At 44.8% G+C, this 12,342-nt stretch overlaps 3 protein-coding genes across 19 annotated transcripts in view; 2 read left to right on the top strand and 1 right to left on the bottom strand.

Annotated features, from left to right (window-relative positions):
* The window catches only part of LOC118511241, a 97,091-nt gene extending 92,485 nt beyond the window's left edge, over nt 1-4,606 (top strand). The window contains exon 7 of the mRNA XM_036054081.1: nt 16-4,606. Within this exon, the coding sequence (XP_035909974.1) occupies nt 16-168 (153 nt within the window). The 3' untranslated portion in view covers nt 169-4,606. The remainder of the gene's footprint in view (nt 1-15) is intronic.
* Nucleotides 4,607-5,996: 1,390 nt separating this feature from the next.
* Nucleotides 5,997-7,853, top strand: LOC118511243. The gene has a single exon (XM_036054083.1). It carries the CDS (start codon nt 7,161-7,163, stop codon nt 7,716-7,718), a length of 558 nt encoding a protein of 185 aa, XP_035909976.1. The 5' UTR covers nt 5,997-7,160; the 3' UTR covers nt 7,719-7,853.
* Nucleotides 7,854-8,205: 352 nt separating this feature from the next.
* Nucleotides 8,206-12,342, bottom strand: part of LOC118510102 (piezo-type mechanosensitive ion channel component) — a 40,439-nt gene continuing 36,302 nt past the window's right edge. For 16 of the 17 annotated variants that reach the window (XM_036051537.1, XM_036051541.1, XM_036051545.1 and 13 more), the window contains 6 exons: nt 11,871-12,292; nt 11,039-11,366; nt 10,226-10,974; nt 9,725-10,155; nt 9,437-9,659; nt 8,667-9,351 (listed from right to left, as the gene is read on the bottom strand). In XM_036051537.1, coding sequence (XP_035907430.1) covers nt 9,033-9,351; nt 9,437-9,659; nt 9,725-10,155; nt 10,226-10,974; nt 11,039-11,366; nt 11,871-12,292 — 2,472 coding nt within the window. In that variant the 3' untranslated portion in view covers nt 8,667-9,032. Of the gene's footprint in view, nt 9,352-9,436; nt 9,660-9,724; nt 10,156-10,225; nt 10,975-11,038; nt 11,367-11,870; nt 12,293-12,342 lie in introns of all 17 variants that reach the window. The other variant, XM_036051533.1, reaches the window with a different exon arrangement.

Below are 12,342 nucleotides of genomic sequence, written 5' to 3'. Positions count from 1 at the left end.
CTCTCCTTCTTCTAGAGCTTTCTGGGCCTGCACGGTACGTTTTGGCTGTACGCTTGCATATCCTGCGTCGGGCTGTTCTTCGTCATTATGGTCGTGCCGGAGACGAAGGGCCGCGACCTGGAGGAGATGGATCCGCGCTACGTGCGAACGTTGACGATCAATCGATGAGACATGGGTACCCACGTAGAGTATTTAGTATAGTATTTAAGGGACCGCTTCCTTTCCCATCTGCGCCGGATGGTCGAGAGGGCCCGTACCTGGACGCTGGAGGTTTGTGCTCGCGAAAGCAATTCCGACTGTAGACTGTTCCTCTATCTGTGCGCTACACGCGACTGTATAGCCTAAATTGTATAGTTCGGACTGATAGAAGGAGAGGGAGAGCGCACAAGTATTAGCAGCACCAATCGCAATGAGGGCCAGTGTACGATGGCACTGGCAGGAAGGGGACTCCCTCAAAACCCTTGAGCATTTACTAGCAGAGCATACGTAGAAACGTTGTGTTTCGGTTCTGTCTTTTTGCCTCAACACGCGTGTTTCGTTGTGCTTTTCAAGACCAACACCCACACGTTACTTAACTACTCGAATTCTATTTAATGCAAGAGAAACAAATCGAGCAAGTGTTCCTAATAGATTTTCGTTCGGCATTCGTGGTCCACTGGAAAGTAGCGGTGTGGACCTTAGACGAATGCTGCTCCAGTAGCGGAGAGCAGGAGGAAGCTAGCAACTAGACAAATTCTATCAACGATCAAAATAGTGAAACTCGTCCAGTCGAAGCTGTTAGTGGAAGTAGGCGTGTGACTATCGTGGTCACGAAACACTGGTGTTCCCGGTCCCAGAGAATCGTCTGAGTCCTGTAGCCGTTGTAGCGAAACCAGAGAGAGAGACAATAATTTATATCGTAGCAGCAACAACAGAGCAAACAACAGAGAAATCAATTATAGTTAAAGATTACTATAGCGTAGGGTGGCAACGTGGGGAGTTTGAAACGAACGCATGCGGCCCCCCAACTTATAAATATATACAGATCTATATTATACATACTTATATATACACATACATACACGGAATCAAAACAAAACAAAACCAGACTGGCCAGTCGCGCCAGCTCGCAAGAAGTATTTTTAAACCTCTAGAGAGAAAAAATAAGCGGAAGAAGAGCAACAAGGAACAATAACTTATACAGAAGGGACGACGACGTATCGGCGCTTACTTATAATCGACATTGCTTTGACGTGTTTGCAGCGTGTACTACACTAGACAATGCCTAGATGAGGATAAGGTGGCAAGGGTGTTAGCAGAGTTAGAAAGAGGAACCTTTCGAAGAGGCGGTTTATATCCCTGTTCGCTTCGATATCCTTCAGCCGCGCGTACTTAAGTGGGCGCCATTGAATACCGGCCAAGCCGTGTAAGATTTTATAAAATCGACATATCTTCCAACGTTAGCAAAGCAAGCAAAGAGGACAAAAGGGGATTGGTGAAGGAGACGGTACAGTCCGCCTAAAAGTATGCAATGACTGTATGACAAGATTGGAACTGCTTTAGCAAATGGCCAATCGAGAGCGTTTGCATGGAGCAATCGTACAGGGATGGTCGTTGTGTTAAGCACATCCCATGCAACGTTTGTTTTCTTTACTCTGTCCCTTTACTCGTCAAATTAGTGACCTCGGTTGCACTTTTCCCATAAGAGTTAACCTACCTATTTCCGAATCTACCCTATCTACCTGATGTCGACAGTTACACACAAATACATACACCGTTACGTATCAGTTCGGTAGCGTCCGTCTCAAGCGACCAGTACACGAGAGAACTATATCAATTTTTCACTTAGTACAAAACTTGTTATATCAGTGAATGGTGATCGAGAAAGTTTACTAAAAGCAATTTGAGTTTTGAGATGTTCCCAATATCAATTATAAGGCGAGAGAGATAGTGAAGAAAATCGACCAAAAAGCACAGAAAAATAATCTCCCGAAAAAAGCAACACTATATCGATTAACTAAAGGACGAACCTCCTTTACTCGAGTTTCGCTAGCAGCCTGTTAAAGCTTCCTGTTCAAAATGTTGCCCTCTAACTACTACTCGAAAACCTCCCTCCCCCCCCCCCTCGTCGTTTATTTGCATTTCTAACAATTAACACAACACATTTTAATAGTAACAACGTAAGCAAAAATCAGCATACATCGATCGAGACAAAAACAAAAGCCAAACGCGGGCTACGCGCGGTGGGACGAGTCATGACAATAAACAAAATGATTTCAAAAATCAAACCAAGTGTTCAGTGCGTGCAAATCAAGTGTACGACAAAAAGAAAGCCCTAGCAGAAGTAGCAGCAGTAAAAATGAAATGTATCACTACAGTCTACAACTAATGTAAAACGCTTACAGCTACTGATGTACCGCTCCTAGTAGTTGTTTTTGTCTTTGTGTGTGTACGGGGGCAGCCATAAACGCCAGCCGGATGGACTGTACAGTACGCGAATCCATCGATCGAATTCTTCGGTAGTGGTAGCACGTATCTTGAATAGCTTTCAGTCGTACGCCCCAGTTCAACTCTTTTTTCTCTCAATTTTAATCGAAAAACAAAACCACAATAATGGCCCGAGGCAAATAATTGGAAGTAGAGTAGAGGGTGGTGCCGAACCGTCAATATTTACAATTCGTACGGTAAAGCAACCCGCTTCATTAGCAACACGTTACCAAGTAACGGTGTTAAACGTGAAACGATTAAGGCAGCAGCCAGTCAGCTTGTGGGCTAAGCTTGCTTATAAAGCACACACTGTAAGCCGCTCGCATGCTTCAACGACATACGACCGCGATAGAGAATTTTCGATTCCGCTCTTTGCAGTAGCTTCACCGTGTTTGCTTTACGTTGTGCTGAATGTACATGGCAAAACATAGCCGTTGGTAGCCAGGTAGTGTCCGTACCGTACTTAAGTTTCTGGCCTAAGGAATAGACTAGGAAAGGCTAGCTCATTTCACCCATTACTTCATCAATTGTATTAAAAGCGTGGTTCATTTGTGGCAATCGTACCGGGATGCAATAATAGTATCTGTATATTGTTTTACTCTTAAGTTTAGTTTTTAACCGTTTCGTGAGATGAAATAATGAAAAAATTATGTTTTACAAACTAAAACTTTCGCTTTTGTTTAATTTTTTTATTGTGTTTCGTATACTTTTTTATATCCGATTTTATATTATTTTTCCTTTATTTTTTATCAGCTTTACATGTTGCTGCTTGTTGGCGTACAAAAACGATTCGTCGATGGAAAGAAAGAAGAAAGAAACAGCATTTAAAAATCCCGCGCAAGAAAAAAAAAACAAAATGGAGCATGTGTGCAAAATTCTAAAGCGAAAACCATTATACAATAATTAAAGCCGTGTTGGTTCGAAAAACAAGAGTAACAAGTTTATAAAGATAGTGACAGCAAAGAGCAAAAAAATACTTAAACAAAAACATGGAATAGGATTTTTCTTCTAGCGTAGTGCGCCGATCATGATAGACACTAGATCAATTTTTTGTACAACGACGAACAAAAAAAAGAAGTAAAACATATAAAACGTTTAAGTAAATCAACACAATTGCTGTGTGGAGTGGAAACAAAAGAAGCAAAAAAACAAACAAAACATCAAAAGAGAAACACAGAAAAATAAAACAATCTTTAAGAAATCACAAATAGCAAGTCAATAACAAAACAAAAGAAGGAAAAACACAAACACACACACACAGAATACCGAAACTCCAAGAAAGTAGCTTTAAATGTGACAATAAAAAATGATAGTTGTTTAATACTTAGTATCGCATTTAACACAAAAAAGAAGAGAGAGAGAAAGAGAAAAAACCCGCAAAATGGCCAACAGCAAGCAAATTACAGTTCACGAATCAATCATCATCAGTAAGAGCAACAACAAGAAGAAAAAAAACAAGTAGGAAAACAAACAGCCAAACGAAAAGCGTTAATTAAGAGAAGAGAAAACAAATAAAACTTATTATGATAGGAAAATTTAATTAAAAAGAAAGATAACTAATGACAATACACAAAAAACGAAGGAAGTAAGAGTAAAGTATAAAATTGTAGTAAAAAAAGAAAAAGGTTCCAATCGGACTCGTATCGATCGTTTCTAAACATTCGATAGTGGAGGCGAACGTCGGTGATAATCTGTTGATTGGTTTTACTTCCCTCACTAACTAACACACGAGCTATAATAAATATATACACATATATGGATAGGTTTATTCTTCCCCATACTGTTGTTCGTTACAGATTGTATACAGAGTCGGATCGTTTCAAAAACTTTAACAAAAGAAAGAAAAAAACTTTGCCAAGCATCGTTCGCATCGTTCTTCTTCAAGGCGGAGAAGAGTCCATTATTAACGATATTGTTATGTGAATGCTACAGTTTAAATGTTAAAAACCCCGCTCTCTCTCTCTTAAGCTCAATTTAATTCCTCTTCTAAAGAGACTTTGCCGAATAAAAGCCGAACAAAGCAAAAACATAGCTAAAACAGTGTTCAAAACAATGCCGCGTTTATAGCGAAAAAGGTGAAAGATGTGCGAAAAAGAAAAAAGAAGAGATAAAAGTCGATTTATTATAGCAAAAACTTGAAGAAAAAAAAATGGAAAAAGCTTATAGCGTTAATTATATAAAACAGAAATACATTTAAAATTAAAAATCGAAATCAAAATATCGAACGTAAAAGAGCAAAAAAGGAAATACAAAAAGCAGGAGAAGAAAAAGAGCACCTTTTCTAATGGCGTGTTGAATTGTATGTCCAATATTTTGATTTTATTGCCTGTTTAGAAAAATGGAGCGTTAGGAGAAGCACAAAAACACAGAACAAAAAACACGAAAGTTAGACTGTAAACAGTACACCAAAAATAAGAGCGAATACAAAAAAGGATCATAAAATGATAAAACCTCTCAGACATGGTCACACAACCACTTACGGATCCGTAAAACCCCCTATGTAAACCCCGTTTCAATAATATAGGTGTTTGTAGAGTGCCCCAACCGAAAAGGGGGGAGTACAGTGGTTGGGGTGCTTAGGAGAGTATTCCCCCCGGTTTTTTGTACAATATATCCGCTAAAGAAGGTACCCCTCCAATTCTGCTAAACAAGAACCTCCCGCACAAACGTGTCTCAAATGGCGCGTGTGACATTCCGAAATAAAAATAAAATAGAATGAAGCTTTCCCGGTGCGTTCTCCCTCTCATGCCCCTCTCATGCCAATATCACAAGCTAGCCTTTTATGTCTCTTCGTCTTAAGTAACTGCATGATGACACATAATCCACATTATCACACCATTAGTGTCCAACATTCTTGAGCTTCAGACCTGACTCGTCTCGGAATCCCGGCGAAGAATCCTTTAAACTTCCAGAAATAGCAACAATGAAAGGGTTCACTACCCTGGTGGCATTGGGCGCGGTTACCTCACGCGCCAAACACACCTTGACCGTGCGGGAGGACCTGCCGAAGAGGAGGACACCTCATTCTTGACACATTCAGTTCACCGTCGATCGCTCGTCTAATTAGTCCGCACCACAGGAAGCGTTAGCAGCCCATCGAGCCCGCGTAATAGGATTACTTAACGGGGCGCAGACATGACGTAAAGGTTCCGCCCGATCGAAACTCGCCGTGCTAGAACTCCGGGTGTCTCGTTATTCAACCTCTCCGGGTGTTCGCCGTTTGTTAAGTGTTATCCAATTCCTACAACCAATTAGAGCTTCGGAGACATTCAAACAGGTGGTTCTACGGTAACCGGACCGCTCTACGCTTATAAATTACCCTCGCAAAGCTTCACCAACCAACAGTCGCCACTCAGCACTCGTACAGCATTGGCCACAATGATACAACCGACGCGTGTTCTGCTGCTGGCGAAAGAGAAAACCCAACAACTGCGCCATTCGCTCGAGTCGGAACAGTTCTCCTGCAGGCTGGACAAGTTTCTCACCGTGTACCAGGGCTACAACAAGCTGAAGCCAAAGATCTTCCCCAAACGTATGGGCGCCATGTTCCCGTCGGACGTGGTGGTGGCCAGCGAAGGACAGCCCCAAATCTTCCGGCCCGCGTTTGGGTCGAGTGCATCGCTCAAGCGTCACCAGCAAGATTGGTCCGACAAGTATCAACGCACACGGCCCGGGTACGCGCTTGCAACGCCTACTGTGGCGCGTGATCGATTCAGCGCGGATTCTCCGGCACGGCTACAGATTGTTGGTGGTGGAACGGCCGATGTGCTGGTGGACAAACGGAAACCGTACGGATCGATTGGACGGGCACGGAAATCACACACCAGAAGTCCACGCCGGGTGGTACTGCGGGCCAGCGGTGATCCGAGCGCGGGCAAGGGTTCGGAAGCGTCATCCGATATCCTGTGCTCGTCCGTGTTTCTTACCTACCGTGAAGGATTGTTCTTCAGCACTAAGCCCCAGGAAGCGAACTGTACCGATGTGTAGTGCCACCCAGAAGGAGAGACATCACGCAATATCTTTGTGTTCGTAGCATTTTTCGGCGCGTGTGTGTGTGTGTGCGTGTACCGTAACTAGATTAAGTTTTTGTCATTGTGAAGCAAGTCCCAGAGCTTAACTTTGGGTCAGAGAAGTTGTGAGTTTGCTTCCTTTTCCTGTAAGCTCCATGTTGGTACCTTAAAATATACTCTTTAAAGACTTAAATCGTAATCATGTTTACTTACGTAGTTGCCGCTCGCACCAAGGTTTCCCCGTAATCTCGCTCTTTGCGTCGATAAAAACTGTGGTGAATCCTTATTGACAGGTTAGCATTGAAAAATTACCTCCACGTTTCGCTTTGAACCAGACCTCCAGTTGCGTCCGGGGGAGAAGGATAATTAGATTGCTCCCTCAAGCGCAGGAATCACACCAGGCCACATCCCACGATGATTGTGTTGGACGGGACCGTCGAGTGGAGCGAAATATTTTTCAATCCAACGGCTAAAAACAGAAAGAATAAAAATATTAGCATAATTTGCTTTGAACGTGACTTGCATCGTACCTGTGGGAACTTCCCGGGCATCCTTTATCTGCGCTATAAAAGCTGCACCACGCGTACTTCCCGGCTGCAGAACACAACTGTGTGCATCGAAGCAAGCAACTCGCGTGTGTGGTGGTGCTGTTCAAGGAAAACGTAGTACACTGTGCCCGTTACCATGGCGAGGGTAACGCTAGCGTTTCTAGTGTCACTGGTAGCCTACCTTGCCTACTACGCGCTTGTAAGTGAGGCCCAACCGATCGGATCCCTGGTGCTAACGTCTTCCGGCTCAGGACACTCTCCAGCTGGGCCCTCTAATACTGACGATCCCGGTGATAACGTACAGCATGGCTGGCTCAAGGATACAAACGCTTACCGTGCCCGGATCAAACCCCGACAGTACGACAGGAAACATCCAGCATCTAGCGGCTATCAAGCATTCCGCAGAACTGCCCCATTTCCCGTACTGACTCTAAAGGAGCAAGCTGCCGGAAGTGCATCGGAGCTCCTATCTCCCGAAACCGCCGACCTTGGGAAAGCGGACCAGCAGCTACGGTTTAACTTCGCAGGATATCTTACCGACGGTGGAGCGACCCTGCTGGACGAAGAGGACGAGGACGATGAGATTGGTGGGCTGGTGAAACGCTTCGACGATTACGGGCATATGCGGTTCGGGAAGCGGGGCGGTGAAGGTGATCAGTTTGATGATTACGGGCACATGCGGTTTGGACGATAGAGTGCGGTGTCATCGGAGGCGTTGGAGCTAGGAAGTTGTTGGAGCCACTTGCGTTTGTACGGTTACCGATATGCGAAATCCTGTTTTGGGGGGCGGCAAATAAAGCAAATCTTCCGATGTGTGAAGTAAAAACTGGATTGGTTTGGAGGTAAAACTTTATGAAAGAAACGCTTAAGGATCTCTTTATGCGGGGCTTAAATAGCTAACTCGTCGAAGACTCTTGAGGCTCTTGATGGCTTGATCGTCTGACGTCATTCTCATGACATGACGCCGTGATTGGAGCCTGCCGAGTTAAGATGGTAATGTGGCCGTCTCGGCTACGAGATCCTGTAATAAATGAGGCCTCTTGGACATCAAAACATCTGGTACCGTGATGACCGCTCTTTACGCACTCTGTCGACAATGCATGATGACTCGAACTAGGCTGAGGGCCAAAATTCGTATTTTAGTCCTGGAAAATTCATGCGATATGTGAAAATTCATTAGATTTTCTTTTCGATTTTCTTTATTCAACATTACAAATTTCGATTGAATTACGCGCGATAAAATGATACAATTTCTTGAAACAAACAAATCGTGAACGTTTCTTTGACATTTTTTCCCCTATCCTATGATATTGGTTCATCCGTTCTGAACGCTCGAACAAGAGACCTCACCGTTTCTTCTCGCGCCGTATATTAATTCTTCATTTGTACTGCAATAATTTAACGTGACCGTGGGGAGAAGGAAGCAAAACGATGAAGCAAAAACCCGGGTGTAACAAGTATAGAGTGTGAGAGGTGAATAAGTTATGGTACTAATGAATGACTGCTGGTTCCCACGTCTTGGACATGGCGCGTTCCACCGTTCGACTAGCTTCCGAATTTAATTCTAGCACTATAATATAGCCGTTCGTACGTTCGAGAGCGATATGTAAATGAAACGAGCTCGTTTTTTTTTTTTGTTGGGTGTTTTCTAGTCGTCTCCCATGATGATTATATACAAAGACCATTTAAATCGCTTGCTGGTATTTCACAATTTAACCACTTGCCGTTCGAATCTTACACCTTCCTGTCGATTGTCTTCATCTATCAACTCGTTTTACCTATAAACATCTTTCTCGTCCATCGCCCTCCTTGTTTATTGCTTCAAAAAACACGCCTTCATCCAACTAACCGATATAACTTAACAAAGATCAGTAACGAAATTACTCCATATCGAAACATCTTTCCCATCTGTTCTAACCCACCACCCGTCGTGGAAAGTTGTTTTTTCTATCACAAACAAAAACAAAATATCATCCCACTCAAAGCACCATATTCCCTGTCGCAAGATTTACTCCTGCTTGGGGCGTGATGCTTCCTGTTCGGTCATTGTGTCCGTTTCATCGTCACCACCACCTTCGTTCTTGGGCCTCGTCCACTTGATCATCGTTTCCGGCGATCGATAGAGGAACAGTAATTTGGCAAACAGATCTTCCTCGAGCGTAAACTCGGACGATTCGCGCACGAGATAGATGTCCAGACAGAGCTGCAGCACCCGATCGACGTACGGTAGATCTTCGAACATAATTTTAGAACTAGCACCGGAGAAGATGCTGGTCCGGAGCATGCGCGAGAACACGAGAATCATCGTCGAGTAGATGCCGATGATGCTGCAGACGAAAAAACGAGAATGCCCAAACACCATTATGGTAAAGAAATCATTTAAAGAGATATTGGTTTTCCGTTCATACTTACCCTCCTGCAGCGATTGAACTGATGGTGCTGGGGAAAATTTTATCGTTGAACATGTAAATCACCAAATAGTTGGTACAATCGGCAAACGGCAAGCGGGAAAAGTATTTCTCGTACAGCGTATCGGTACAATCCTCCGTTGCTTCCCACCAGCTCACGTTGGACTTATCGTCCATGTACAGCTGTCTCAGCTGCATGTTCCGGTAGTTCTCATCCGCTTCATCACCTATCAATGAGATCATTTTCAAGTTTTCCTCAAGAAAAATTGTAAACCTCCTCCTCCTAACTCACCATCGGCCGTTTTCACCAGCTGATGAACGGGCCGTATCGAGCCACTGTTCTGCACACGCAAAAACTTGGGCATAATGTTCATCAGCAGCGCCATATCTTCATCCTTCTTGCGCGTGAGCGAATTGATCAGCGCTTGCCGTGCAGGCCCATCCTCCAGCTGGTACGTTCGTTCCTCCGATATAACGCCCGGATTTTCCTTCGAGTTTGTCATCCGGCTGATCGTGTACCGGAACCGACACGTCAGCGTCACGTTGTTTATCAAATCGTTCAGCAACCGGTTCCGATCGGGCGGTGAAATGTTCCAGATCGAGGTGGAGCTTATGCCGAGCTGGACCGCCGCCACATCCGCCGGCTCATAGTTCGACAGGAACGTTTGGGCCGCACGCTCCATGAACGGGGTAGTAAAGTTTGACCAATTGTTTGGCGTTAATCTGAAGCAGAGAAGAGATGTGCGTTAGAACATTTTGGTAACTTATTAAGCAGCCATTTGCAGCAACCTACCCGTAAATGCTATTATTCTGCGCACTCATCGCATACACCGGTTCGTACGTTCCGATCCGCAGCTCCACCGACACATCGTGCGGAATGTTTGGCTGACCGACCGCATTGCTGAACGCGAACAGTGCCAGCGGGAACCAGATCAGAAAGATGATGCCCAGCATCATACCACCACCCATCAGATACTTCACCATCGAGCCCTTCTTCTGGCCGCGCGGTGCCGGCAGATCTTCCTCCAGCTGGCGCATACACTTCAGCTGATACACGTTCGAAAAGATGTCCTCCATCTTTAGCCAATCGAACAGCGTCATCGACGTGTCCGTCCAGATCCAATCCATCAGCGTACGCAGCTCGAACAGGAACGGCACCGTCATGAACAGCTTGAAGCCCGAAAAGTTTGCCATCGTAAAGCCCTTCGTAAGGAAGTTGCCCAGAATGCGGGCCGGATAGCCGCACCGGATCTGGTACGCCGAAAACAGCAGATAGAAACACTTTATCATGTAGTACAGCACGGGCGGTGTAGTGGCGTTGAAGCTACGCTCGGTGGTCGCCGGTAGCACGAAGAACATCCACACGTGCAGACCGATGATGAGAATGAATTGGAACACAATTTTGCCGGTGATGTGCTTCCGCAGGTACAGCGCCCGGTCGACCACGATCAGGAAGAACTGAATGAGCAACATCACCAGGAACGTGACCGGGACACGATTCTCTTCAAAGTAGGACAACACGCCACCGTCGCCATCTTGTGTCTAAAAAGTTAGAAAATTCAAATGAAACACGGAGTCGTGTTAGAAACCCTCCAAATACACATACCCCAAAGGAAGAGAAACCGAACAGGATCACGAAAAAGTTGATAAAATCGCACAGAAACATGTATCCGTACACGTCGGTTGTTTTGCGCGAGGTACGATCGAGCAGCTGCTTGAAGAACGCGGACAGTGCGGCCGAGTAGCGGACGAATGCTTCCTTCGCTATTTGCGGGAAATACTTTTTCGTTGGTTCGCTGTGAATCGTTACGCACAGGACGTTCCCATCGTTTTGGCTCGTCGGTTCCTCTACGATCGTTCCATCCTTTTCGTTGATTTTCACCATCGATAGCCCGGTCAGCTCATCCGGTGGACGAATTTCCAGTGTTTCTCGCCTTGGGAAATGGTACAAAATAATTTAAAATTTTAATAAAGCATTTATATATGTTTTCTAGATCCTAGAATTGTCCTCTTAAACGATCACAACAATCATACCCGTAAGGATCAATTGTACTAGAAAAGTTAGCCACCGTTAAGGGCATCTTTTCAAGCGACTGGCAAAGCATCACGCGTCCACTTTCGCTCGAAAAATGTCTTCGTATTAGCGAGGCATGATTTTTAAAGAACAAAATAACTGTCTCTCTTCGTGATCTTCGAGCTTGGAAGATAAAACAACAGAGAGGGAAATTTTAACAACCGAAAACAGCAAAAAAAAATGTAAATTCAAAACCTTCACTATTGCTTCGAACTTCCAGCAGAGCGCGAAACTTTACTTGCTGGAGTGCATTTCGTAAGTTCATCAGATACTCTTGACGATGCTTTCTTCCTCGCAAAAAGAGATATTCAAAAGTGGTTAACATTGGTCTCTATTCTAGAGCAAATTACGGTACAGCTCTTACTTTCTCTCATTTTCCTCCGCCATCGCCATCAGCGCCTTTGCACGCTCGTCGTTCGGATCGACCTGATAGAGTCCCTCCGCAAGGGCAGGTTCATCTGATGGGTCCGATTTCCACAGGCCGAGCGATTTCAGTATAAACCGATGACAGTACAGCATCAGCAGAAGGATAAGATCGTACGTTGCATAGCCATCCTTGCGCTCAATGCCGAACAAGCGTGCCACGTGGAACGGTTGGTTGGAGGGAATCGGTGTTTGGTTCCACCAGAACATCTCAAACTGACCGATACACTTCACCAGCACCACCATCTGCGTGTAAGCGATCAGCATCGTCCAGAAGGTTTGTGCTGGCCGGGGGAACGTTAGCGTACCCCAGAGCGTTACCATCAGCGGGAGTGGCAGTGACAGCAAACTAGCCGAGTTTACCTAAAGTTTGAACAGGAACATAATTAATTTACGCCATAATAGGCAACTTA

Source organism: Anopheles stephensi, chromosome 3, assembly GCF_013141755.1.
Source record: "Anopheles stephensi strain Indian chromosome 3, UCI_ANSTEP_V1.0, whole genome shotgun sequence".
Classification (NCBI taxonomy): Eukaryota; Metazoa; Arthropoda; class Insecta; order Diptera; family Culicidae; genus Anopheles; species Anopheles stephensi.
The sequence above is the reverse complement of the archived record's forward strand: the minus strand, read 5'-3'. Positions and strand labels throughout refer to the sequence as shown.